The 27,104-nt window shown below is 43.6% G+C and overlaps 1 protein-coding gene across 1 annotated transcript in view; it reads right to left on the bottom strand.

The window, feature by feature from the left end:
- The window catches only part of LOC125255963 (integrin alpha-M-like), a 37,212-nt gene extending 18,089 nt beyond the window's left edge, over nt 1–19,123 (bottom strand). Inside the window, exons 1-9 of the mRNA XM_048171574.1 lie at nt 17,584–19,123; nt 14,646–14,986; nt 14,324–14,537; nt 6,021–6,138; nt 3,868–3,971; nt 2,441–2,511; nt 1,817–1,928; nt 1,552–1,679; nt 761–901 (exon numbers count right to left, since the gene is read on the bottom strand). Of these exons, the coding sequence (XP_048027531.1) occupies nt 761–901; nt 1,552–1,679; nt 1,817–1,928; nt 2,441–2,511; nt 3,868–3,971; nt 6,021–6,138; nt 14,324–14,537; nt 14,646–14,986; nt 17,584–19,123 (2,769 nt within the window). The remainder of the gene's footprint in view (nt 1–760; nt 902–1,551; nt 1,680–1,816; nt 1,929–2,440; nt 2,512–3,867; nt 3,972–6,020; nt 6,139–14,323; nt 14,538–14,645; nt 14,987–17,583) is intronic.
- Nucleotides 19,124–27,104: the final 7,981 nt, after the last annotated feature.

Here is a 27,104-nt window from a genome sequence, read left to right as displayed (position 1 = left end):
ATATTCAGAAATCATATTCATGGATGAGCTAATGTATTAAATATTTATTAACATTAGGCCTACTGTAGAATGAAGCAGGGTGTGGCTGAAAGCTGTTGTAGCTGAACAAAGCCGCTGGAGCGATTGCTAATGAGAGACTAGCACGACACATGACTTGAGAGCAGCAGATCTTTTATTATGCCGCAGATGTCCACACTTCTTCCGGTCAAGTGTATGTGGGGCAACGCAGTGCTGTTTATCATATTAAATACATTTGTGTGGAAGTTGTTATAATGCTACTCTGTGTGTTTGCTTGGTGGCTGCTATGAGACACTTGTTGCTCACTGCAGTAAACTAGATCAATATTAGGCATGGTAAAACATGGTATTCACGGTAAATCAAGTAAAACGAGATTTAAACAATAAGACTTACTGTGTTGAGCTATATAACATTACTTTTCTATCGATTAATGTGTCCAAACAGTTTTTTACTTGTCTAATAAAACACATAATACAGTATATTAAAGTGTCTTTGGTGTTTCCATGCATGGTTTCTACAAAATAAAACCATATATCGAGTGTAACGCAGATATGATGTCATAAATAGGCGATGAATCCACCTCTGGATTTAAACATTCTTGGAAACATTTGGGATGACGTAAGTACACAAGTCAACAAAATATATAACACTGTTCTGGTGTTTTTTGGATATTTTAATCAAAAAATCTTACATGTATTTGATAAATACAAAGATTCGTCTAGTAACAAAAAAACTTTTACACAAGTTTTTTGATGGCTGCTGCAGTGTAAGTGGCACCTCCATTGTATGGTATATTTGTCACCTTAGATTCCCATGTGCTGTCTTTAAGTTGATTGAAATTGTAGTGAATAACACAATCATTGGAGTAGACAGCTATGGCAAACTGTAAAACAACAACAGATAAAGTCTCATTATCCGTGGGTCTCAATCAGCTCCCTAGTTCAGTAGTCAGGCCACTGATCAGGGTATCAGCCACATTCACTTTCATTATGTACTGATTCACGACCTAGGGAGCTAGGGAGCTGATTGAGACGCAGGGCCAGTCTTTGTGGCGACCAGGGCGGGCGAGAGCCGTGAGGGAACGGCGCGAGGCCGGTGACGCAAGTGATAACGAGCATCACCTGGGAGGCGCACCGGCCTTGAGTCTCTCACGGAGGAGCTCCGGGAGCATAAAAGGAGGAGCGACGACCGTGGAGGACGAGAGAGGACCAGGCCTGGACTTTATGTTATGTTTTATTATGTTTGTGTGGCCGGCAGACGTCCGCGAGGGTCTGCCGGCATTACTTTCGCTTTGTTTGTTTATTTTGAGATTAAAGTTTTGTTGAATGTTCGCCGGTTCCCGCCTCCTTCTTCCCATATTTACGAACTGTGTTACAGTCTTCTATAATGCCATTCAGTTATATATATTTTTCTGGAAAAAGATAATTACACATGGAAAGACAAATTCATGTCTTTCCATTTTTATATTTAGAAAAAAAAAATGGCTGCAATTAGTAACGGAAATCACTGAAGTGGTATAAAGGATATTCCTACCTGTCCATCCCGATCAGTAAAACGCTTGATCATGTTTTTCACAAAAGTCTTCATCTTTCTAAAATTGTAATCCTGTACACTCCCAGATCCATCTAACAGAAAAGCAATGTCAATCTGACCAGGACAGTCTGTAAATGAAGAGAAGCAGAAGAGTGTATATATGTAGGCCTAGTTAAAACTGCTTTGAAGTTACATCAGAACAAAAGAAAACTCTTTGACTGCATGGGGACACAAAAAAACACCCTTCGTTGCTCATCATATTTACCTCTCAGAGAGCTCGGTATTGGTGGTTTAAACCCACTGTTTTCACTGATGAAGCACATGCCATTTAAGGTGGTAACTGATTCACATTTCTTTGGAATGGTTGGACCACAAATCTGAATGAGATGGAATTTAAACATGGATTTCACTTTTTTTTCTTTCTTTTTTTTAAAGGAATACTAAATCAAATGGTAATCATAGACCACAATACCAATTATTTAATTACTCTGGTCAAAGTCTGTTTAGTTGTTGAGACAGGATAATAAATCAAAAAATAAATCAAAAAAATTATATAAAATAAAATTGACTCATTTTATACTATGCGTAAAACAATGTTGTTACTCAAGTAATTTTGTGTGTGATTTTAATTTTCAGCGTATTTTGGGTTCATTTAAGCCAGCGAAATGGTAATTTTTAATCAATAGATGAGTTCTTTAATATTGATCATAAAACAAGTTCTCTTCTCACATCATGACTTTTAACATTTATAATCCCCTTTATGAATTGAGAGTAGTTGTACAGAGCATTTCATTTGGCTTTTTATGTTCTTTAGGCATTTGGAAGTGTGAAATAGTTATAATATGTACTTCATTTGTAACTGAGCTCTATGGTGTTCAGTAAAACTTACTGCCAGCTTTGAAGACTGAGGATCTTGAACCATGGAAAGTCCAAGAGACATGTTGACAGCTTCTGAGGGCACTTCATTAACACACAGACGGTTTGTTCATTTTCAATGGAACTTTCTACAAATATGTTTCACTCACTTTGAAGTACAAATCCTGTTTGTTTGTTTGTTTTATTGTAACACGTTACAATAAGGTTTTATTTGTTAGCATTAGGTAACTACATTAGATAACATGAACTAACAATGAACAATATTTCTACAGCATTTATTTATCTAATTTATGTTAATTTCAACATTTACTAAAGTATACTATACTATAATGTATTTACAAATACATAATTATCATTTATTTTTCTTTAATGTATAGTAAACATCTAATTTATCAACATCTACACTCACATCTGGTCCCATACTGGCGAGCAGTATAGGGCAATTTAATTACTTTGAATTTGGAACATTTATTTAAAGGTCCCGTTTTTCGTGTTTTTTTGAAGCTTTGATTGTGTTTATAGTGTGCAATATAACATGTGTTCATGTTTCGCGTGTAAAAAAACACAGTATTTTTCACATAATTTACTTATCTGTATACCGCTGTTTCCACTGTCATAAAAACGGCTGATGACTTCCTTGTTCTATGAAGTCCCTCCTTCAGAAATACGTAACGAGTTCTGATTGTGCCAGCGGTTCCTGTGTTGTGATTCGACAGCAGTTTAGCGCATCTTGCCCGGAAAGGTCACGCCTCTTACCATAACGTGGAGATGCCAAGCGGCAACCTCCCCCAGTCTCTCGTGAAGCCAATACGGAAGTGACTTAAACTGCGATTCATCGACTGGCCGCTAGGGACAGGCTCCAAAAGAGAGCAGAATCTCATTGAGTCCCATGTTAAATTGGCCAAGTTTACAGCAGAAAAAAACATGTTTACAAGTTGGTTCAAATTGTGGTTTTGGTCTATACTGCTAATTTTGCCCTTCATGACAACTCTGAGGGGGGTGAATTTTTTTCTATCTCATTCTTTTAAATTATATTAAGCCTTAAAGTTCTGCATAATTAAGGGCGTGGTCACTTGAGTGACAGGTAGATGCCGCTGTTGTCTGTGAGCCGTCACTCACTTTACCTCAGCTAATTCCAGCCGCTGAATTTGGATTTGAACCAACTCCATTGAAGTCCACTATATGGAGAACTAATCCTGGAATGTTTTCATCAAAAACTTTAATTTCTTTTCAACTGAAGAAAGAAGGACATGGACATCTTGGACGACATGGGGGTGAGTAAATTATCAGGAAAATTTTATTTAAATTTTATTTACTCTGTTCATTTGTTGAAAAAGAGAATAACTCTCATATACAGTATTGCCATAGACCGTAGTATACCCTACTTGGAAAGTGGCAAATAATATTTCAATTAGGACTGTAATACAAAACCCTAAATACCATCAATCTTCAGTGATGAGCAGGTTCCTTGTGTGACAGCACAGCTATAAATCAATCCTCTTTTATCTTGACTGATTTGATTTAAAGGATCACTCACAATCAGACTATAAGAAAAAAAAAGGTAAGAATATATTAGAATCAACTACAGAGGAAAGATAATTAATTTAATGGACAATTTTATTAAGAACTAGTACCCATGTACATATATCCTATGTGTTATTTCCATATGGGAATACTATACACACACTAGGAAAAGTGTATGAAAGAAATAGGATCCAATATAAAATAAAGGAATTTTCTGTATTTATTTTACTCATAATTTGAATTACGCATTGCACTGCATTGTGTTTTAGGGTTTAAGGAAATTTAGTAGGTCATCTGAATATTCCATGCATAGAGAAAATGTATATAGTTCACAAATAATACAGCAGAAATGGTAATAATAATGTCATATGCTTGCCATTTTAAACAGTCCATGCCTATCACTGTGTGTGCAGGTAGTTTTATTGGTATATTTACAGTTCTGTGTGCTACTTTATCGGTTTACAACCCATTAAAGGTGGTACAGAGGATGTTTTCGTCGACTGAGTTTTTGAAATGAGTGCATGCGGAAGAACAATCCCCCTCCTTCACAGCTCATTTCAAGTGAACGCCTCCCAAAACTCGTGCATGAGTGTTTGTTTACCACCGGCATTCGCTGTGTTACTAAGCCGGGCACACATTTAACGACTAGCTAAAACATTCTGACTGTGCTCAACATACAGCGATTGTTTCCTGCTCCTGAAGCAGATTTATATTCTTTCACATGGAATTTGAACACCGACTGTAATCGCAGACTGAACGCAACTGGCTCTGACTGGACGCGTTTGAGCATGATCAGTCATAAGTATCAATTTACATTCATAATCGGCCTTACAATCGTTAAGCCGCGCACACACTTAGTGGATTCATTATGTCGGACTCACCGCAGGTAACTCATAATCTGCAGTTGTTACTCCTGTCTCCTGACAAAAACATTGCATGCGGAGTGTGGAAAGTTACTAGAGCGCGCAGCCGCGCATCTCTCACAAGGAACGTCATGGCAGTGATTGACAAGCCAGAGGGCCAATCCGCGCACGCCTCTCACAATGGCAGTGATTGACAAGCCAGAGGGCCAATCGTTTACGCGATGATCGCGTAAACGATTGGCTGATGTTTTTAAGGCCCTACCTCGTGCACAGATGATGTATATTAATAATATTCCTTTCAGTGCACCTAATAAATAGTCTTTTATCAGTTAGTAAAGACAGTTTCAAGTAATATTGCAAAAATGTATAAAACAAAACATCCTCTGTACCACCTTTAAAGCATGGGATTTCCTAATCTATAATGTTATAAGTTAATTGATTGCCAACAGGGGGTGCTGCATTCAAAGAGACACCATATGGGATTTTGGCCCATTGTTTAGAAGTCGCATTTTTTAATAACTAGTCAAATTCTTCAGTAACACTTTACAATAAGGTTTATTGGTTAAACATTAGTTAATGTATTAACTAACATGAACTAACCATGAGCAATACATTTGTTACTGTATTTATTAATCTTTGTTAATGTTAGTTAATGAAAATACAGTTGTTCATTGTTTGTTCATGATAGTTCACAGTGCATTAACTAATGGTAACTAGATTTTAATAATATGTAAATGTTGAAATTAAAATTTACAAAGATTAATAAATGCTGTAGTGCAGTTCATAAGTTCCTGTTAACTAATGTAGTTAACTAATGTTAACTAATGAACCTTATTGTAAAGTGTTACCAATTCTTCACTATGTGCAATGAAGCACAAAGCTATAATCTGTTTTTTTTTTCCATGTCCATCTATTGTAGTAGCATCTATTTTAGATTCACCCCTAAAGGCCACATAAAAACAAAACCAAGTGTAGTGGTTGACTGATGCTGGTAAGCCAGTCTCTTCCTGTCCTAATGTTCAGCTCATAGCTATAATAATCTACAGAGTGAAGGAGACTTTATGCTTATAAAGCTGCTCTCCACAGACTGCTCATCACTAGTGCTGATCAAAATTGAAGGAGAATCCTGTGCAGTGTGGTGAGTACTGGCTTTCCAAACAATGCAGGGGTTTGGGGTTTCATTATCAGTGGTTATGTTGCTCTCACCTTGATTTGTCTTTCTGTATCACCTTATAGCCAAAGGCAACATTTTGACTCGGTGAAGGTGCAGTGAAAGTCTTCCAAGTAACAGGATCAATGTTAAAAGCCATCACCGACTGAGATACTAAAGTGTCCAGAAGTGATAAAGACTGAATTAGTAAAACTGTAATTTGACAATTGAAACATATAAAATGGATATTTCCATTCCAGTTTCCTGATTGGTCAATTTAACATTGCAGCCATTCTAAAATATATTCTATAGTCACAGACCCCAGTTCAGCAGCTGCTGGTGATTTCACTGTGTAGCACCAATAAAGGCAATTATGTAATAAGAAAACATTAAAGAGGGGCATGTAGAGAAGAAAGTTCACACATATTGCAATTTGTTCTCAAATAAAAAAAAAAAAGAGTTTGTCACGCCATTTTGCTGTGTACTGAACCTATTCTCTGCTCCATCAATGTTTCATGCCAAATCGCTATACACTGCGTTCCAAATTATTATGCAAGTAACATATCAGTAAGATTTCAGTAGAATAAACATTCAGATTTTAGTTTTTCTAAGAAAATGTATGATTGTTTATTTATCCATGTCTTTTTAGATAACTGGTATCAATCTCAGACAAAATAATTTACCAGGTCTATGGAAACCCTACTTAGAGGTTGTTCCACATTATTAAGCAATTCACAGTTCTCATGCAATATGGGGAGGAAGAAAGATCTTTCTGAAGATGAAAAGCATGAAATGGTCCAATGTTGTGCAAAAGGCATGAAAACAACTAATATTTTGTGAAACTGAATGGAGATTATCAAATTATCATAAGATTTGTGAGTGATTTAGAGCACAGCAGAACTCGGTCAGATAAAGGCTTATTAATGAAAGTTCCTGTCAAAAAAATTAATTGTATTAAAAGGGCAGCTATAAAAAAAAGCCAGTGTTGAGCAGCAAACAGGTATTTGAAGCTGCTGGTGTCTCTGGAGTCTCAAGAAGCTCTCCATGCAGGCTGGCAGTTGTGCGTAAAGATGCATTTCAGCCATCACTAACCAAACCTCACAAAGAGAAACATTTACAGTGGGTGTAGAAATACATTTTCAAACAGTTTTATTGCTTTGGGGTTGTTTTGCAGCATGGGATAGTGCATAGTGCGTTGTATTTCAGAAGGCACTATCCTCCTTTTTATACTATAGCTGAAAATGGCCAGTTATGAACTCCACATATCTTGCAAAAGTCATTTTAATACCCTCAGAGACCCTAAAGGGACCTTCCATCTCACTTCTCAATGTTCCAGCCCAAATCACCACTAGTTCCCTGCTGATGTCACAGTCTTGTTGGAATGTGGACCATCCAGAAATCCATCTATTTAGACCATCTATTGTAGTACAGCATTATTCAGTGAATAAAACTATTTAAAAAATGAGTCTTCATGTATTTCTAGACCCACTGTTAATGTTTCTCTTTGTTAGGTTTGGTTAGTGGTGTCTAAAATGCATCTTTACGCACAACTGCCAGCCTGCATGGAGAGCTTCTTGAGACTCCAGAAGCTTCAAATACCTGTTTGCTGCTCAACACTGGCTTTTTTATAGCTGCCCTTTTAATGCGATTAATTTTTTTGACAGGAACTTTTATTAATAAGCCTTTATCTGACCAAGTTCTGCTGTGCTCTAAATCACTCACAAATCTTATGATAATTTGGTAATCTCCATTCAGTTTCACAAAATATTCGTTGTTTTCATGCCTTTTGCACAACATTGCACCATTTCATGCTTTTCATCTTCAGAAAGATCTTTCTTCCTCCCCATATTGCATGAGAACTGTGACTTGCTTAATAATGTGGAACAACCTCTAAGTAGGGTTTCCATTGGCCTGGCAAATTATTTTGTCTGAGATTGATACCAGTTATCTAAAAAGACATGGATAAATAAACAAACAAACATTTTCTTAGAAAAACTAAAATCTAAATGTTTATTCTACTGAAATCTTACTGATGTGTCACTTGCATAATAATTTGGAACGCAGTGTATTTCCTTGTTTAAAATGTACTGCAAGATGCAGTTTCTTTCCAAACCGCTATAAGCGCCGAACCTGTTTTTAGCCTAAATGCGATATGTCCTCTCGACCAATCAGAATTCGGAGAGCGTTTGATGCAATCTAACATGGCGGTTCTCAATTTGTAAAATGTTTCTCAACTGGTGCGCTGCAGACCGTGCAAAAGAAAATACGAGCATGCAGCGTCGTAGTTCTGTCTATTAAATCATGATATATAATAACCAATAACCAAAAAGGCGATTAAAGCTGTGTTAAAGTCCTCATGAACCGGAAGTTGCAAACGACTTTTCTCCAGTGTTGAGACGTATTGAGGTGGAATATGGGTAAGGTTAGGGAAAGCTTTGGTGGTATGGGTAGGTTTAAGGGTAGGGGTAAGGGTTAAGGGATGGGTCAACAGTGTAATTATAAATGTAATTACAGAAATTAATTACAGATGTAATTACATGCAGGTGTTTTTAAGATGTAAGTACAATGTAAAAACATGTATGTACACAATAAGTGCATTGTATCAAATGATTAATTTAAATGTAAGTACATAGTAGTTAAGGCCACTTAATATAAAGTGGGTCCATTTGAGCTAACAAAATAAATAAGGTCAATTTTGATTTCATGTGTACTTTAAAAATGTGCATGCATGTATGTAGGCCTATTTTTTTTATATATATATTTGCCATTACTTTTGGTTTTGAACTTATGGCTCTGTCTAAAATTCATTGTGTTTAATGTCTTATGATCAACAATGAATCAACAATCTACAGTAAAACTAAAACTATAAGAATTTTAAACTTAATTCCTACAATGATACACTGTTTTATTTTTAAATCACTCATTCATCTATTTGTGTACAACATGATTACAGCAATGCATTTCACACCGCTTAAAATAAAAAAAATTTAAAAAAAAGACTAATGAGAATATAAAGCCAATTTTAACTGGTGAGATCAAGAAACTTGTTAAAATCTTATTGCCACTCGTTGCTTTCAATCGTACAAAAATTTAACAAAAAAAGGTTTAAGACTTGCAACACAAGAAGGCTTACAGAGGAGAGGAAATAGACAGCTATTGAGGTAGTGACCGTGTGTTAAAAAATTACTAATAAATAATAAAACATAGAGAAGAAAATAAATAAATATCTTACCACAAAAGATGCATAATCTGATACAGAAGTTGTAGTCCATTATAACTTGTCAAATGTAGATATTGTGGATGCATGAGGTGAGACAGCCAAGTCAATAAATGAATGTGAAGATGAGATCTAGAGGTGGTTTAATTATGTAAAAAGGGGTGGAAACATCTTACTAAAGAGGAACAACAATTTGAAAAAGACAAAATGATTACATATTCAAGAAGGATGAAGCTTAAGAGGCTACATGCTCAAAATAAAATTGAGAATTTATTAAATGCACAAAATGTAAAGTAAATCAAATTTATTAAATCAAACAATAAATCACCTATATTGCAGTTTAGAGACTCTTTGAATAGTCATTATAAGATGAGGAAGTATTTGAGAAGAGATATAGGCAACATTTGAAGTGGATCAAAAAAGTTTATCAAAGTTGTGAAAAGATTTTGATGCACTTCAAATGTAGACTACTGTATTTTCTATGTGGTGTATCCTGGTTGTGGATTTAAATTCAAAGCAATTTATAAAATGACTGCCATGAGTATAATATGCAAATAAATTACAAATCGAAACTGAAGCTGATGCTGTTATGATAGAGACACCGGAGGCAGATGTAAAAGCAGTAATGGATGTTTATTGAAGTGATCAGCAGAGCAACAGGTAAGAGAATGATGAGAAGGCAGTTCTTGGATGTGAATGAGAAGGTAATTCTGTCCTTTTGTTGTATTGCAGGTGAAGATGGAGACAGGTGGAAGAGACACTCACACACACAGGCAGGTAGGAACACGAGGAGTACTGGAGACGAAGGAGACGATGGAGACGATGGAAGCAGGTAAGTATAGCGTTTGGAGTCCTTGAGGTAAGCATACATTGAGTTGTAGTGCAAACGAGACCGGGCAGTGAGTGTGTGTGAGTGTGGGGTTTAAATGCAGGCGGTGATGATGGTGTTGATGATCTTCAGGTGGCGGTGATTAGTAAGCTGGTGATTGAGTGCGTGGGTAAGGGAGTGAGGTGGAACCTGACGTGTCTGTGACAGTACCCCCCCTCCCACGGCCCGCTCCTGAGGGCCGAGGACCCCGACGTCGTGGTGGTCGTCCTCTAGGGCGTGGGGCAGGTCTGTCCGGGTGGTTGGTGTGGAAAGTCTGTAACAGATTAGGATCAAGGATATCATTCTTGGGGACCCATGAGCGTTCCTCGGGGCCATAGCCTTCCCAATCTACCAGGTACTCCAGTAGACCACCACGGCGCCGGGAATCCAGAATCTCACGAACCACGTAGGCAGTACCATCATCCAGGATGAGTGGAAGGGGGGGCTCGACGGCTGCCACGTCAGGTTCTGTGGAAGGAAGAACAGAAGGGTGGTGAGGCTTTAATAGCGAGACATGGAACGTGGGATGAATTCTTTTGTACTGTGCAGGGAGTTGGAGGCGGTACGTGACTGGGTTGATCTGTCGAAGGATGGTGAACGGGCCAATGAAGCGGGGACTCAGCTTCTTGCAGGGCAGACGCATCCTGATGTCTCTGGTGGACAGCCAGACCTTCTGCCCCGGTTGGTAGGTAGGGGCGTCGGAGCGCCGAAGGTCGGCTGCCATCTTGCGTCTGCGCAGGGCTCTCTGCAGTTGGTGGTGTGCTGAGTCCCAAACCCTCTCGCTCTCCGGAACCAGTAGTCGACTGCCGGAACGTTGGAGGGTTCCCCGTCCCAGGGGAACAGTGGGGTTGGTAACCGAGTACGCACTGAAATGGTGTTAGTCCAGTTGTGGCTTGTCGGAGGGAGTTTTGTGCGTACTCGGCCCAACCCAGGTACTGGTTCCAGGAGTTCTGGTGGCCGTGACAGAAGGTACGCAGGAAGCGGCCTATCTCCTGGATCTTTCGTTCCGTCTGCCCGTTCGACTGAGGATGGTATCCGGACGACAGGCTGACGGTCACACCCAGGATGGAGAAGAACGCCTTCCAGACACGGGAGATAAATTGGGGCCCTCTGTCAGAGACTATGTCTTTGGGGATTCCATAATGACGAAAGACATGGTTGAACATCAGTTCTGCAGTAGTCATGGCGGTAGGTAGACCTTCCAGGGGAATCAAACGGCAGGCTTTGGAGAAGCGGTCTACAACTACCAGGATGCAAGTGTGACCATCAGACTCGGGGAGATCGGTGACAAAGTCCACTCCCAGGTGTGACCAGGGTCTCTCAGGAACGGGCAGAGGATTGAGCTTGCCGGTGGGAAGATGGCGTGGGCTCTTGGAGATGGCACACTCCCTGCAGCCCTGCACGTACCTTCTGACGTCGTTGGCCATGTTGGGCTACCAGAAGCGTTGTTTGAGCAACGAGAGGGTCTCATTGACCCCCGGGTGGCCAGTGCCAAGTGAAGAGTGAACGGTGTGCAGGAGTGGAGTGCGACGTGCCCGTGTGATGTATTGCAAGCCTTGGGGGCAACCCGGCGGAGTGCGTGAGGAGGCATTGGAGGAGGGTAAGGTCTCTTCCGACCACTGGATAGGGCTCACGAAGATTGATTCAGGCAGGATGGTTTCAGGCAGGATGGTTTCAGGCAGGATGGTTTCAGGCAGGATGGTCCGATTGTATTGTTTCTAGATCTTGCAAATAAGAATGAATTACCACGGCGAAAAAACAAAAATTAAAGTACTAAATGAGAGAACCCTGAAACTACTGGGTGAAAATTTACAGGCTAAAACATGGAAAGCAGTCTATGACTGCAACAATCCTGATACTGCTTATGACAACTTGATAAACGAAATTACAAATTCTATTTGTTGTACTATCCCTGAAAAGAACGGCAGACACCGTGCAACTGGTCTCAACCCCTGGCTCACAAAGGGTATTTTAAAATCTATCACCCATAAAAATAAGCTTTATAAACGTTTCTTAAAATGCCCAAGTGATATGAACAAGGATATATATACTAGTTACAGGAATAAACTTACTAATATAATAAGGAAAAGTAAAAATAACCACTATACATATCTCATAAAAGCATCACAGGGTGACTCTAAGAAGTCCGGGAAAGTGCTAAATGAAGTCCTTAACAAAAGCAAAAACAACGCTGTGTTTCCTAATGCTGTGGGCTTACCCTCAAATTTGGATAATAAATATACGCGTGATATTAATTTAGCAAATAATTTTAATAATTACTTTAACTCAATTGGGGAAAAACTCTCTAACAAAATAGTTCAACCTCAGGGTATCACTTTCGACCATTATTTACGGGGCTCTTATGTACATTCTTTTTTTATGAAACCAACTAATTGTGATGAAGTCTATAAAATAATTACAAATTTACGAAGTTCGTACACTGCTGGGGAGGATGAAATTTGTGGTAAAATTCTGAAAGCCATAGCATTCAATATCATGGAGCCATTGACTTATTGTATTAATCTCTCTCTGCTTGTTGGAATTGTACCAAAAAGGACAAAAATTGCCAGAATAATACCAGTGTTCAAATCTGGGGATAAAAATGATATGTGCAATTATCGTCCGATATCAATCTTGCCCACAATTTCTAAAGTTTTAGAGAGAGTAGTGTACAATAGGCTTAATCTTGATAAATTAAATATTATTGCTTCTTCTCAATATGGTTTTAGGAAAAAAAGAACCACATGCATGGCGGTACTTGATCTGATCGAAAAGATCAATGATGCCATTGATAAAGGCGATAGCGGTATTGGTATTTTTTTAGATTTATCTAAGGCGTTTGATACTATTGATTTTGACATCCTATTGAATAAATTACACCATTATGGAGTTAGAGGATTAGCCCTTAGCTGGTTCAGAAGTTATTTGTTTGGTAGACAGCAGTATGTAAGTATCAATGAACAAATTTCAGTAAGTAAACCCATTAAATGTGGAGTCCCTCAGGGATCCATTTTGGGCCCTCTTCTTTTTTTAATATATATAAATGATTTTGAAAATTCCACAATGGCTTTACACAAGGTTTTATTTGCTGATGATACAAACTTATTTATGTCACATAAGAGTCCAAATGACATGGAAGAAATAATAAATAGAGAGCTAAGAAATGTTGCTATCTGGTTTCGGTGCAATAAATTATCTCTTAATATAAACAAGACAAACTACATCGTATTTCATTCCAAACAAAATCAATTGGCAAATAAGCATTTTTGTCTTAAAATAAATGAACAAATTATTGAAAGAGTAAACACCACTAAATTTCTTGGAATCTTTATTGATGAATGTCTACAATTTAAATGTCATATTGAGCAGTTAATAAAAAAATTATCAAAATACGTTGTTTTTATTATTTTATTATTTAATTAATTTTCAAAATAAGAAATTTTTTCCCAAAGTCAGCACTTGTCATCTTATATAAAACCTTGTTTGAATCCCATATAAATTATTGTAATGTCATATGGTGTAACACTTTTACTAGCTACCTGAAAAAAATACAGTCTTTACAGAAAAAAATTATACGGGTATTAACGTGGTCTGAGCCAAATACCCCTTTGCGTCCATTGTTTCATCGCCTTGGTCTATTAAGACTTACTGAATATAATACTTTTCATAATGCCTGTATGATATTCCAGGATGTTCATAAGTTAAATTACAGGTTGTGTGAACTTGTCCCAATTAGCCGACCCCAGCATACATATCACACAAGGGGAAAACTTTTAATTACTGGTAAAATAAGACGATTGAAATGTACGAGCCTGAGTGTAGTCTGTAGAGGTCCACAGATTTGGAACAAGCTTGAGGAAAACCTTAAATTGTTGCATTCTGTCTCCGTTTTCAAGAAAAATCTGAAGGAAAAACTGCTTTCAACATATACTTCTTGATCATTTTGAAAGTGTTATATTTGTGCTGGGATCGTCTGTTTGCTGTAGTCTTGTCTTGATGTATTTATATTTATTTGTGTTTATGGATTGAGCTTTTGTTCTTGTATGTTATATGTTGTATGGTGTGATTGGGTATTGGGCCCCCTTTTAAAAGCTTTCAATAGCTTCTTTGGGGTTTCCCCCTTTTTACACACATTAACTTTTCTTAATTATTGTTAATTGTGTCTTTAAAATGATGAAGTGTGTGAAATAAATAAATAAAGATTTCTGGAGTTTCATTTTTCTCCTCTGGAGCATGGAGACGAGACAGAGCATCAGCTTTTGCATTCTTGGAACCTGGACGATAGGATATGGAGAAGTTGAACCGTGAAAAGAACATGGCCCATCGAGCTTGGCGAGGGTTGAGTCTTTTAGCAGCCTTCAGATACTCTAGGTTTTTATGATCAGTGAGAACTTGGAAGGGATGGTTAGCCCCCTCCAACCAATGTCTCCATTCTTCCAGGGCAAGCTTGACTGCCAGGAGCTCACGGTCACCGATGTCGTAGTTGACCTCCGCCGGGTTGAGCTTGCGGGAGAATAAGGCACATGGATGGAGTCTACTTGGTGTCCCCTGCTGCTGTGATAGGACCGCTCCCACTCCGGTGGTGGAGGCGTCCACCTCCACGACAAAAGGTAAGTCCGGGTTAGGGTGGACGAGGAGGGGAGCGGTGGTGAAGGCTTTCTTGAGGGTCTCAAACGCGTTGGTGGCAGGTTGGGACCAGGACAGAGACTTGGGCTGCTGACGTAACAGGTTGGTGAGTGGGCTGACGATGGTACTGTAATTTTTGATGAAACGGCGGTAGAAATTGGAGAATCTGAGGAAGCGTTGGAGTTCTTTCATGGTGGTTGGAGTTGGCCAGGTTTGGATAGCGGAGACCTTCCCCTCGTCCATCCGGATGCCACTGTGATCAATCACGTACCCCAGGAAGTGGACAGAGGGCTGGTGGAAGGAGCACTTCTCTGCTTTGAGGAACAGATGGTATTGCCGTAAGCGTTGGAGGACCTCCACAACGTGGTGGCGATGTTCGGCCAAGCTCCGGGAGTAAATGAGGATGTCGTCAATATACACCAGCACGAACTTGTGGAGAAACTCCCGGAACACCTCGTGGATGAAATCCTGGAATACGGAGGGGGCGTTGACCAGACCATACGGCATGACAAGGTATTCATAATGGCCGGTGGGCGTGACGAAGGCGGTTTTCCACTCGTCCCCCTCGCATATCCGGATGAGGTTATACGCGCTGCGGAGGTCCAGCTTGGTGAACACAGTGGCACCACGGAGATGTTCCAGGGCCGCTGGGATGAGGGGAAGTGGATACCGGAACTTGATGGTTATCTTGTTGAGTGCACGGTAGTCGATGCAAGGCCGCAAGCCTCCGTCCTTTTTTGCCACAAAGAAAAAACTTGAAGCAGCAGGGGAAGTAGACGGGCGGATGTATCCTTGGTTAAGTGCCTCTTTGATGTATTCCTCCATGGCCTTCTCCTCCGGTAATGACAGGGGGTAGATGCGTCCCCTGGGCACTGGCTCACCCGGTAACAGATCGATGACACAGTCCCATGGCCGGTGTGGAGGTAGCTTGGAGGCGCGTTGCGGGCAGAAGACGTCACTGAAGGAGGCGTAGTCAGGTGGGATATCCACCGAGCGCTTCTCTACAGGACTTTCGATGGACGTGGCATTGATGGAGAGAGTCTTGGAGAGTGGAGATCTTGGAACTGGAAGTACTGGGAAGCAGTTGGAGAAACAGTGGTCGCCCCACTTCAGGACTTCGCCCGTGCGCCAGGAGATGGTGGGCCTGTGTTGCTCAAGCCACGGACGCCCTAGAACCACGTCAGCGGTGGACTCCTCCAGAACCAGCAGATGGATGTTCTCCGTATGAAGTATACCCACTTGTAGTTGAAGAGGTCCCACACAACGACGGATCGTCTTACGGCTCAGGGGTTTGCCCGTGATGGAGTGGACCTGGTAATTAATCGGAGACGGAGAGGTCTTGAGTTTGAGGTGTCGACAGAGGGCGCCGGAGATGAAATTTCCTGCTGACCCTGAATCGAGGAGCGCCACCACTGGAACAGAGACATTAGCAGCAGTAAGGTTGACAATAGTAGTGAGTGGTTTCATCTTTTGAATGGAGGGAATGATAGCACTCACCACGGGCCGAGGAGGACGAGTTGGGCATGTGGAGATTACATGCCCCGGAGATCCACAGTATAAACACAAATTCAGGGTCAGCCTTCTCTGTCTTTCAGCAGCAGTAAGACGTGAATGATCCACTTGCATTGGTTCACTTGCTGGTTCTGGAGAGCTGACGGGTTCGGACCGACGGAGGAGGATGTTGGAGAGTGACTGGCCCTGGTGCTCGAGGAGACACGACTGCATACGAGAACCCACGCGGATGGTGAGTTGGATGAAGCGTTCGAGTCCTATGGAGTACTCGTATGCAGCGAGATGCAACCGCACATTAGTGTCAGGAAATGAACACAGAGAGAGGATCCAAGTGCAAGTAAAACAGGATTTATTGACAGAATACGCTGTACAATAACTTCAAACTTCACTCCAAAAAGGACAGTCGTTGCAGTCACAAAGACGAGCTGACGCCGTGGTGTGTTGAAACAGATGAACCGGGTGGCGCAGGGCTGCAATGGGTATCAGAAGCCAAGGAATAATCCAACCCAGACGCGGGCACTAGACGGAGATCCAGAACCCCAGGATAACAGGAGGTGAAACACAGAAACACGACAGTGGGACAGCCTGCAACGAACTGACAAAGACGCCATGTAGACACGCACAAGATAAAGCACACACAGAACAAGACACGGCTGGCAGCACATCACAATCAATCAGGTGGGTGACACCCACACAATCAGTAACCATGCAACACACACCACAACCACACAAGGGCGAGTAAGTGAACCCATGAACCGTGACAGTACCCCCTCTCCTACGAGCGCCTCCTGGCGCTCCCAGGAGAGCCTACCTGTTGACGATAGTCATCAATAAGAGAGTGATCCAGGATGTCCCTGGCAGGAACCCAACTCCTCTCCTCCGGACCGTAACCTTCCCAGTCCACCAAGTACTGGAATCCGCGTCTCCTTCGCCTAGCGTCCAAAATACGACGAACCGAATAAGTAGGTTCCCCATCTACGAGTCGCGGCGGGGGAGGAACCGGGACTGGCGGATTAATGTTAGAATGAAAAACGGGTTTTAATTTTGGAAACGTGAAAGACGGAATGAATTCTGCTGTACGCTGGTGGTAATTTGAGGCGGACAGTCACCAGGCTAAGAATCTTGGTGACCGTGAACGGGCCAATGAATTTGGGTGCTAATTTGTTACTCACGGAGCGGAGCGGAATGTTCTTTGAAGAAAGCCACACTTTTTGACCAACGATGTATATGGGAGGCTTCAGCCGGTGGCGATCGGCCTGGGCCTTGGTGCGCGCCCCCACCTGAAGAAGAGTCTCTCGGGCTCTTCTCCACGTGTGACGACACCTCTGGACGAAGGCGTGAGCGGAGGGGACCGCGACTTCGGATTCCAGACTGGGAAAGGCAGGTGGCTGGTAACCTAGACTACACTGAAAAGGCGACAGGCCCGTAGCCGACACTGGCAACGAATTGTGCGCGTACTCCACCCAAGGAAGCTGCTGACTCCAGGAGGAAGGATTCTGAGCAACCCGACATCGCAACATTCTCTCCAAATCCTGGTTGGCTCTCTCAGCTTGCCCGTTCATCTGGGGATGGAACCCAGATGACAAACTAACCGTCGCCCCCAGTAAACGACAAAACTCCTTCCAAAATTTGGAGGTAAATTGGGATCCCCTGTCAGAAACCACGTCTACTGGGAGGCCATGGATACGGAAGACGTGATTAATGACAGTAACCTCTGTCTCCTTGGCAGTGGGTAATTTGGGCAAGGGAATGAAATGCGCCGCCTTCGAGAACCGGTCCACTACGGTCAAAATCACTGTATTGCCCTGTGAAGGAGGGAGGCCTGTAACGAAATCTAGCGCTATGTGGGACCAGGGTCTCGAAGGGACAGACAGCGGTTGAAGGAGTCCCTCAGGGGGACGATTAGAAGTCTTACCACGAGCGCAGACAGAGCAAGCCAAAACAAAATTGTGAACATCGCGAGCCATGCAGGGCCACCAAAATCGTTGTTTAACCAAAAAGTTGGTGCGACTAACCCCTGGATGACAAGCCAGATTGGAATCGTGGCCCCATCGGATAACATCTGAACGCAACCCCTCTGGCACAAATAACCGACTCTGTGGGCACCCGGGCGGAGGCGTTACCCCTTCTAAGGCCGTGCGGACCTTCGACTCGACCTCCCATGTGAGTGAAGAGACAATGAGTCTCTCAGGAAGAATACACTCGGGAGTGGACGGGCGCTCGGAACGATCAAAAAACGCGAGAAGTGCATCGGGCTTGATGTTTTTGGACCCGGGACGGTAAGATAGAGAAAAATCAAAACGACCGAAAAACAGAGCCCACCGAGCCTGCCTAGAGTTAAGTCGTTTAACGGATCTAATATACTCAAGGTTCTTATGATCAGTCCAGACGATGAAAGGTACCCCCGAACCCTCCAACCAGTGACGCCACTCTTCCAAAGCTAATTTGACCACCAGCAGCTCCCTGTTGCCAATGTCGTAATTACGTTCGGCAGCGGTTAAACGATGTGAAAAAAACGCGCAAGGATGCATCTTATCGTCCGCTGCGGAGCGCTGGGATAGAACTGCACCTACCCCCACCTCTGACGCATCAACCTCCACCACAAACTGACGTGAAGGATCAGGGGCGACAAGAATGGGAGCCGAAACGAAGCGGCTTTTGAGTTTGGTGAATGCAGCCTCAGCTGCAGCCGACCACCTGAACGTCGTTGCGGGGGAGGTTAAGGCGGTCAGAGGAGCGGCTAGTTGGCTGAAGTTGCGAATAAAACGCCGGTAAAAATTGGCAAAGCCCAGAAACCTCTGCAGGGCCTTGCGGAAATCTGGAATTGGCCAATCCACCACAGCCTTAACCTTGTCAGGATCCATGCGCACCCCCTCGGACGACACGATGTACCCCAAAAATGGAACAGCACTTCTCCGCCTTGACAAAAAGCCCATTCTCTAACAGCCTTTGGAGCACTCGCCTGACGTGTTGCACGTGTTCCTGGAGAGAAGAAGAAAAAAATCAATATGTCGTCCAGGTAGACATATATGAACTGATCGACCATATCTCTCAACACGTCATTGACGAGTGCTTGGAAGACGGCGGGCGAGTTGGAAAGGCCGAACGGCATAACCAAGTATTCAAAGTGCCCTCTAGGGGTGTTAAAAGCCGTCTTCCATACATCCCCCTCCCTGATGCGGACCAAATGATAAGCGTTGCGCAGGTCCAATTTTGTGAACAGAGACACGCCCTGCAGTCGCTCAAAGGCAGAAGACATCAACGGCAAAGGATAAGTATTCTTTACCGTGATGTTGTTCAGTCCTCTGTAATCAATGCACGGCCGCAGAAAGCCATCCTTCTTACCCACAAAAAAAAAAACCTGCCCCCGCGGGAGATGAAGAAGGGCGGATGATCCCAGCTGCCAGAGATTCAGAAATATATTTCTCCATGACCTCCCTTTCAGGATTAGAAAGTGAATATAACTTGCCTTTGGGCGGAGAAGACCCTGGAACTAAATTTATAGCACAGTCATAGGGACGACGCGGAGGAAGAGAAGCAGCCCGGGACTTACTGAACACTTCCTTCAGGTCATGGTACTCCTTGGGCACGTTTGACAGGTTCACCGACTCCTCCTACAACACAGAACGAGACACAGACGAACAAGCAGACAACAAACAAGACGCATGACAGTGTTGGCTCCACTCCACCACGGATTCCTGGCCCCACTCAATCCTGGGCTTGTGCTTCACCAGCCACGGATGTCCCAGGATGATAGGATGATGAGCGGATCTGGAGAGGTAAAATGACAATAGTTCAGTGTGATTACCGGAAATGATGGCAGTGACGGGGTCCGTGGCGTGTGTGATGGTGGGTAGTTTCTGTCCGTTGAGGGCGAAAACAGATATGGCGTGATCCAACGGGCGAATGGGAATGTGCAACCGAGTAGCCAGCTCAAAGTCCATTATGCTTCCTTATGCGACTTTAGACTCCTCAGAAGAGAACGTGTTAGGTTGCAGAGAGAAATAAATAGAGCATTTATACAGAAAAGCTCTACAAGCATCAGGTTCTCCACCATACCTCTCTGGTGCAGGAATACGAGGCTCTTGTGGCGTGCTGGTTGATGAGTGGGGAATGGGCGGTGGGGCTGGCGCAGTGGGAGATGAAAGATGTAATACCTGGGTTGAGAGCTCAGCCACCTGCGCCACCAACGTTTGCACGGTGCGAGCAGTGACCATCACCTGCTCGTCCTGCTGATCCATCCGTTGAGCGTTCTTGCTCAAATACTCCTGAAGATCCGACGACCTTGCTGGATCCATCTGGGTCAGTTCGTTCTGTCAGGAAATGAACACAGAGAGAGGATCCAAGTGCAAGTAAAACAGGATTTATTGACAGAATACGCTGTACAATAACTTCACTCCAAAAAGGACAGTCATTGCAGTCACAAAGACGAGCTGACGCCGTGGTGTGTTGAAACAGATGAACCGGGTGGCGCAGGGCTGCAATGAGTATCAGAAGCCAAGGAATAATCCAACCCAGACGCGGGCACAAGACGGAGATCCAGAACCCCAGGATAACAGGAGGTGAAACACAGAAACACAACAGCGGGACAGCCTGCAACGAACTGACAAAGACGCCATGTAGACACACACAAGATAAAGCACACACAGAACAAGACTCGGCTGGCAGCACATCACAATCAATCAGGTGGGTGACACCCACACAATCAGTAACCATGCAACACACACCACAACCACACGAGGGCGAGTAAGTGAACCCATGAACCGTGACAATTAGGCTCCAATCCTTGACAAAAGGTGGTGATAAGGGCTTGTTCATTCCATCCGCTGGTGGCGGCTAGCGTTCTGAACTGCAAGGCATATTCATTTACAGTGTTATTTCCTTGTTTTAGATTGTAAAGCTTCTCACCAGTTGAAGAATCTGTCAGAGGTTTACAACAGAGCCTCTCTGAGTCCAGAGTGAATCCGCCCATTGAAGGGCCTTACCTTGCAGTTGGGAGATTATGAACGCGATTTTAGCCATGTCGGTGGGGTAGAGGTGCGGTTGCATCTCCAGGATCAGCTCACATTGAAGGAGAAATCCGCTGCAGTCCTCCGCCGATCCTGAGTAGGGCGCCGGTTTGGCCATGGGACTGGCGGTAAACACTGGAGAAGGAGCGGTGATGGTGGGTGCGGAAGCGGCAGCGGTGGTGGATGACGGTGATGGTGGCTGTGGGGTGAGTGCTCGGCGCAGTGCGTCCACGAGCTCCTGGAACGGATCGGTGATGCTCATGCTGATAGTTGCTGTTATGGTCCGGTCTTCTGTTATGATAGAGACACCGGAGGCAGATGTAAAAGCATTAATGGATGTTTATTGAAGTGATCAGCAGAGCAACAGGTAAGAGAATGATGAGAAGGCAGTTCTTGGATGTGAATGAGAAGGTAATGCCCAAGCTGGATTATCAAAAATCAGGAAGTAACAGTGCAAATGAGTCAAATGAGGTTTTTCTCAGGCACTCTTTACTTAACCTGCGTTTGAAAGAAAATTTTACAGCTTTTGTGCATGTCTTTCAAAATAAAAGACTTACACCAGAAAATCAATTCGAATTATGTTTTTCTGTTGTTGATGTTTTTCTTTGACTGCACACACCACCAGTTGACAAACACTACACTATGCCTTTGCAGTTGGAAAGATGCAAACTTTCTTTCTGAATGCCCAAATTATAGTGCCAGTTCAATACACTTTTCTAAACACAGCCAATCTATTCACAAGCAAAGCATCCAAAATGCAATATTTAACATAAATAATAACTGCAATATGTAAGAAATATGATTTAAGCACATAATCCAAAAGAAACTCCTGGACAATCTGCACATTTTAAGCACAACATGTTTAATGCATAAATGCCAGACGTCATATGAACCTCACAGCTATTTGCTGTATTTTCTGTAGCGAAGCCCCACTACAATTAAGTTTTTAGCTGATTGAGGCGGCCAAATATGGATCAGATTCCGGTCAGAGAATCAGGAGTGGAGAAGAGATTCTTGATAATGAGGCATTTATTTACAGTCTTGAATATGCATCTGAGGTATGCAGCTGTGATATTATATGGTCTACAAAGGAAATAAAGAGAAATAAATTTACAATAATATTCATATAACTTGCATGTCTCATTACACTAATTACTCAGTAACATAGTACCAAAAATATATTAAACATATGTCTATATTAATAATCACAATAAAGATAACAAAAATACAGTACTAGACTGAATATTATGCTGTAAGCAATTATATAAACAAACATTCGCTGTATCGGCTCGTAACACTAGAGCGGATGTTGATGACTCAGCAGATTTAGATCGGCAAATTACGTCCGAAATAAACGGTAAACTCGAACAATATAAACATCAGCAATTACCAATCACATGCACAACATATACTAATTAGAGATAAAGGCATAACAGTACTTACAGTTATTGCATGAACGCATTACACAGAGCATAATAGCAGCATAAACATGGATTAACAGGCATCTTCTACCAGTGTGCGTCGCTAATAACGGGACGTACAGGAAACAACAACTAAAACATTAGTTCCGAGGACAGGCTTTCTGACACAGCCGCCCCCAATTATCTGGTAAGATAATTGAATACCCTAAGAAAGTCTGTCTGAAGTGCCTGTGTCATCGTCCTCAAGGTGAGGAAGTGGGATCAACCGGACAACTGGACGGGTATAGGTTTTCTCCTTAACCCTGACTCTGGCGATCCGAATTCTACCATCAGCCCCAGCCAGGATTTCCGTCACTGTGCCGACAGGCCAGAGTGCCCGGGGAAGTTGGGGATCGACAATAAGTACTACTTGACCTACTGTCAGTTCCTTGACATCCGTCCTCCACTTATGACGACCATGCAAGCCTGGGAGGTAATGTCGAATAAAGGCAGTCCAGAAACAGTCAGCCAGCACCTGACTATGTCTCCACTTCCGTCTTCCGAGCAAGTTGTTAGAGTCATATAGGACCTGTGGTAGAGAGGCATCACGGCGACCCATAAGAAGTAAGTTTGGAGTCACTGGATCCAGGTCTGCGACATCTGAAGATACATAGCCAAGTGGTTTGGCATTTAAAATGCTCTCAACTTCCACTAGAAGAGTTTGAAGCACTGGTTCTGGGACCGACTGCTCTCGCAGGATTACACGCAGCGCTGTCTTGACTGATTTTACCTCACGCTCCCAGGTTCCCCCGAAGTGAGGAGCACTTGGTGGATTATGGCGGAACCGGATCTTCTGCCCAGCCAGCAGCTCCTGAAGTCTCGGTGACATGGCATTGAAGGTCTCTCGTAGTTCTCGATCACCTCCAATGAAATTAGTGCCATTATCGCATAGCAGTTCCATAGGCTTGCCCCGTCGTGCTATGAATCGACGCAGAGAGAGCAGGAATGCATCAGTGTCCATATGCTCTAACAGATCTAGATGCACACACCGTGTTGTCATACATTTGTAGATAATCCCCCATCTTTTCTCTTGACGGCGACCAATTTTGACTGCGAATGGGCCGAAGCAGTCTACACCAGTAGAATGGAAAGGCGGCTTATACAAATTCAGCCTGCAGGGTGGACAGATCTGCTAATCGCGGGGTTTGAGGCTTGGCCCGCCACCGTTGACAGTCTTGACAGGTGCGCTGCTGTTTACGTATCGCCTCTCTGCCTCGGAGTACCCAATACTGGCGACGCAGTTCAGCTAGGACCCTTTCTGAGCCAGGATGAAGGAGTCGCTGATCTGCCTCCTTAATTAGCATCTTGGTGATGGGATGGCCAGGGTCTAATACAATTGGATGTATAGTCTCCAGGTCAAGGTCACTAGCACGACGTAGTCTTCCACCCACTCTAATGAGACCGGTGGCCCCATCATACTCAGGGGCGAGAGATCCCAGACGACTGTCAGCTGGAACTGACTGTCTGGCCTTTAAAGCCCTGACTTCAAGCGGGAATGAGTCACTTTGAGCCTGTGCCAGTAGGAGCCTCTCTGCTTCGATATAATCAGAAGCCTCGACAGGAGAGTGAGTATCTGTTCCAGCCGCCCCATGCAGGGATCTGACAGTGGCCTGGACAAGCTCTTGCCATGTGTGGAACTGGCATGGATCAGGAAGGGAACTACTAGACACAGAAATGGTTCCAATAAAGGCAGCCTTCTTTAACTCACTGAAGTCTGGCTCTTCTTCAGTTTTGGGTGTGGATGGCCACTGGTCAACTGGCTGGTTCAGGAAGGCTGGCCCTGAGCTCCACTGATGAGGGCCTGCCAACTCATTTAGTGTAAGACCTCGTGTGATGTGGTCAGCAGGATTGTGGACTGACTCAACATACCTCCATTCAGCCATGTCGGTGAGGGTCTGTATTTCTGCTACACGTGTACCCACGAACACCTTGTAGCGGCAGGACTCCGACGTCAGCCAGTATAACACAGTGGTGGAGTCAGACCAGAAAGTAACTTTGTGAATAGGAATGGTCAACTCTGTTTGGATCACCTTTGCCATCTGGGCACCAGTCAGAGCTGCACTTAGCTCCAAGCGAGGCATGGACAGACACTTCCTTGGTGCTACTCTAGACCTGGCCAAGACAAAGGTTACAGTGACCTGTCCTTGACTATCTGTTGTACGCAAGTAGGCCACTGAACCATAAGCTCTTTCTGATGCATCATTAAAGACATGAAGCTCATGGGTAACAGAAGTGTTGTCAATGGAGGCCGAGGTGTATGTTCGAGGGAACTGCAACTGAAGGAGAGTCGGGAGTTCTCCTACCCAGGCAAGCCACTTTTCTCTCAAATGCAGAGGTTCAATGGGGTCGTCCCAACCAAGCTTGTGCTTCCAGAGGTCTTGGATAAGAACCTTGGCCCTGGTAGTGAATGGGATGATGAACCCCAAAGGATCATACTGACTCGCCAAGATCCTATACATGTTCCTCATTGTAGGTGCAGCGGTCTCCGTAGAGCGTAAATTATAGCCCAGGGTGTCAGTGATACAATTCCACCGCAGACCAAGAGTGAGTTCTTGGAGGTCAGTGCTGCTTTGTGCTAACCAGCGCTCGCTATTAGTAGACTTAGCATCTGTGGGAAGGTGTTGGATCACAGATGGTACATTGCTTGCCCATTGCCTGATCTCAAAGCCTCCATCGGAGAGCAGCTGGCGCAGTCCATCCACTGTTGCTTTGGCTTCATCTGCAGTTGGTGTGCTGTGAAGGCAGTTATCTACATAGAATGAATGCCCTACTATGTCAACTAGGTCAGCCATGTCATCTTTGTGTCCTTGGGCATGGTGTTGGAGGGCAAAGATGGCACAACATGGGCTGCATGTAGTGCCAAACGGAAGTACCTGCCATTCATATATATCAGGTTCCACCTCTCTGCACATATCCCTCCAAAGGAAGCGCAGCACTGGCTTGTCTTTGGGCAGCAAGCGTACCTGGTGGAACATACCTTTGATGTCCCCGCTGATAGCAACAGTGTGTTGGCGGAATCTCAGGAGGACACCCAGTAAGGAAGGTCCCAATGTCGGCCCAGGCAGCAGCTGATCATTTAAGGACTGTCCCTGATGTTTAAAGGAACAGTTAAAGACAATCCTGTCCTTACCGTTGTGATGCACCATATGGTGCGGGATGTACCAGGATTCTTCACTTTTGCTGGCCTCCTCTGGAGTTATCTTAGCCACATAACCTGCCACCTCCAACTTCTTGATCTCAGTACAGTAGGCTTTAGCCCTCTCAGGATCCCGTGCCAGCCTGCGTTCAGTGCTACGCAAACTAGGAAGCACAGTCTCTTTGTCTGCATGGAGTAAACTCACTGGTGTTCGCCTTAGCAATGGTGTAGCGTAACGTTGAACACCGTCCACATTCACCCGGATTGTGGCATTTTGCAGCAGGGTATAAGCCTCCCTATCCTGTTTGGACCTGGTAACCGTTTTCTCGTTGTAGGGGAGAGTATCGACTTGCCAGAGCCTTTCTACATGGTGGATAAGATCATCACGGGTTGGAACTGACATGATGTGAAGACACTGTTGATTCCCTCGAGAAGGTTGCATTGGACTCATAGGGCCCTGGAGAGACCATCCGAGTTGCGTGCAGACAGCAATAGGTCCCCCTATTGGGCCTTTGCGTATGGGCTGGATTGGTGTCAGGAGGTGAGGATTATCTGACCCGATAAGGAGTAATGGCTTTACTCTGTCCACAGGAGGCAGCGGTAGATCCTTCAGGTGTCGATAGGCATTCTGGAGGGCAGTCACTGGGTAGTTGTGCTCCGCTAGACACAGACCGTTTGCAGTGAATGCGTTGCGTATAGTGAACTTCGTCATGGGTTTGGATACTGAGGACACCTCAAAAGATATCGATGACCCTTCAAGTTCAGTGTGACACTGTTGAATCGTCTGTAGGGGAAGCAATTCAGGAGCACCTGTTAACTTGAGCTGCTGCACTACTGGCTGAAGCACTAGTGTTCTCTCTGACCCGTCATCAAGTACTGCATGGGTTTCCATAGTGTGACAACCATTGTGAAGGAGGACTTTGACCACTTTCAACATGACCTTTGGAGAACGGTTAGGTCTGTCAAGGTAAATCCTGGTAGGTGGCAAGCTTACCATGAGTACAGCCCTAGAAGTGTCATTAATGGACTCATGTAGAACTGTAAGATGCAGTTCTTTACAGACCTTACATGGGCGTTTGAGGTTGCAGGTCTCTACTGCATGTGTCCGACCACATCTCCAACAGCGTTTTCCCTCTTTAATCCAGGTGACGATTTGAGCAGTGGTTAATTTCTTGAATTGGTCACAGGAGTTGAGGTAGTGGTCCCTGTTGTCACAATGGGGACAATATGGCTTTGGCTTTGAGCTGGGTTTTGAGTCTGCAGATTTAGGGGACATGGTGATGCTCTCATTGGCCATGAGAACAGGTGTTGG

The sequence above is a fragment of the Megalobrama amblycephala genome, linkage group LG20, assembly GCF_018812025.1.
Source record: "Megalobrama amblycephala isolate DHTTF-2021 linkage group LG20, ASM1881202v1, whole genome shotgun sequence".
Taxonomy (NCBI): Eukaryota; Metazoa; Chordata; class Actinopteri; order Cypriniformes; family Xenocyprididae; genus Megalobrama; species Megalobrama amblycephala.
The sequence above is the reverse complement of the archived record's forward strand: the minus strand, read 5'-3'. Positions and strand labels throughout refer to the sequence as shown.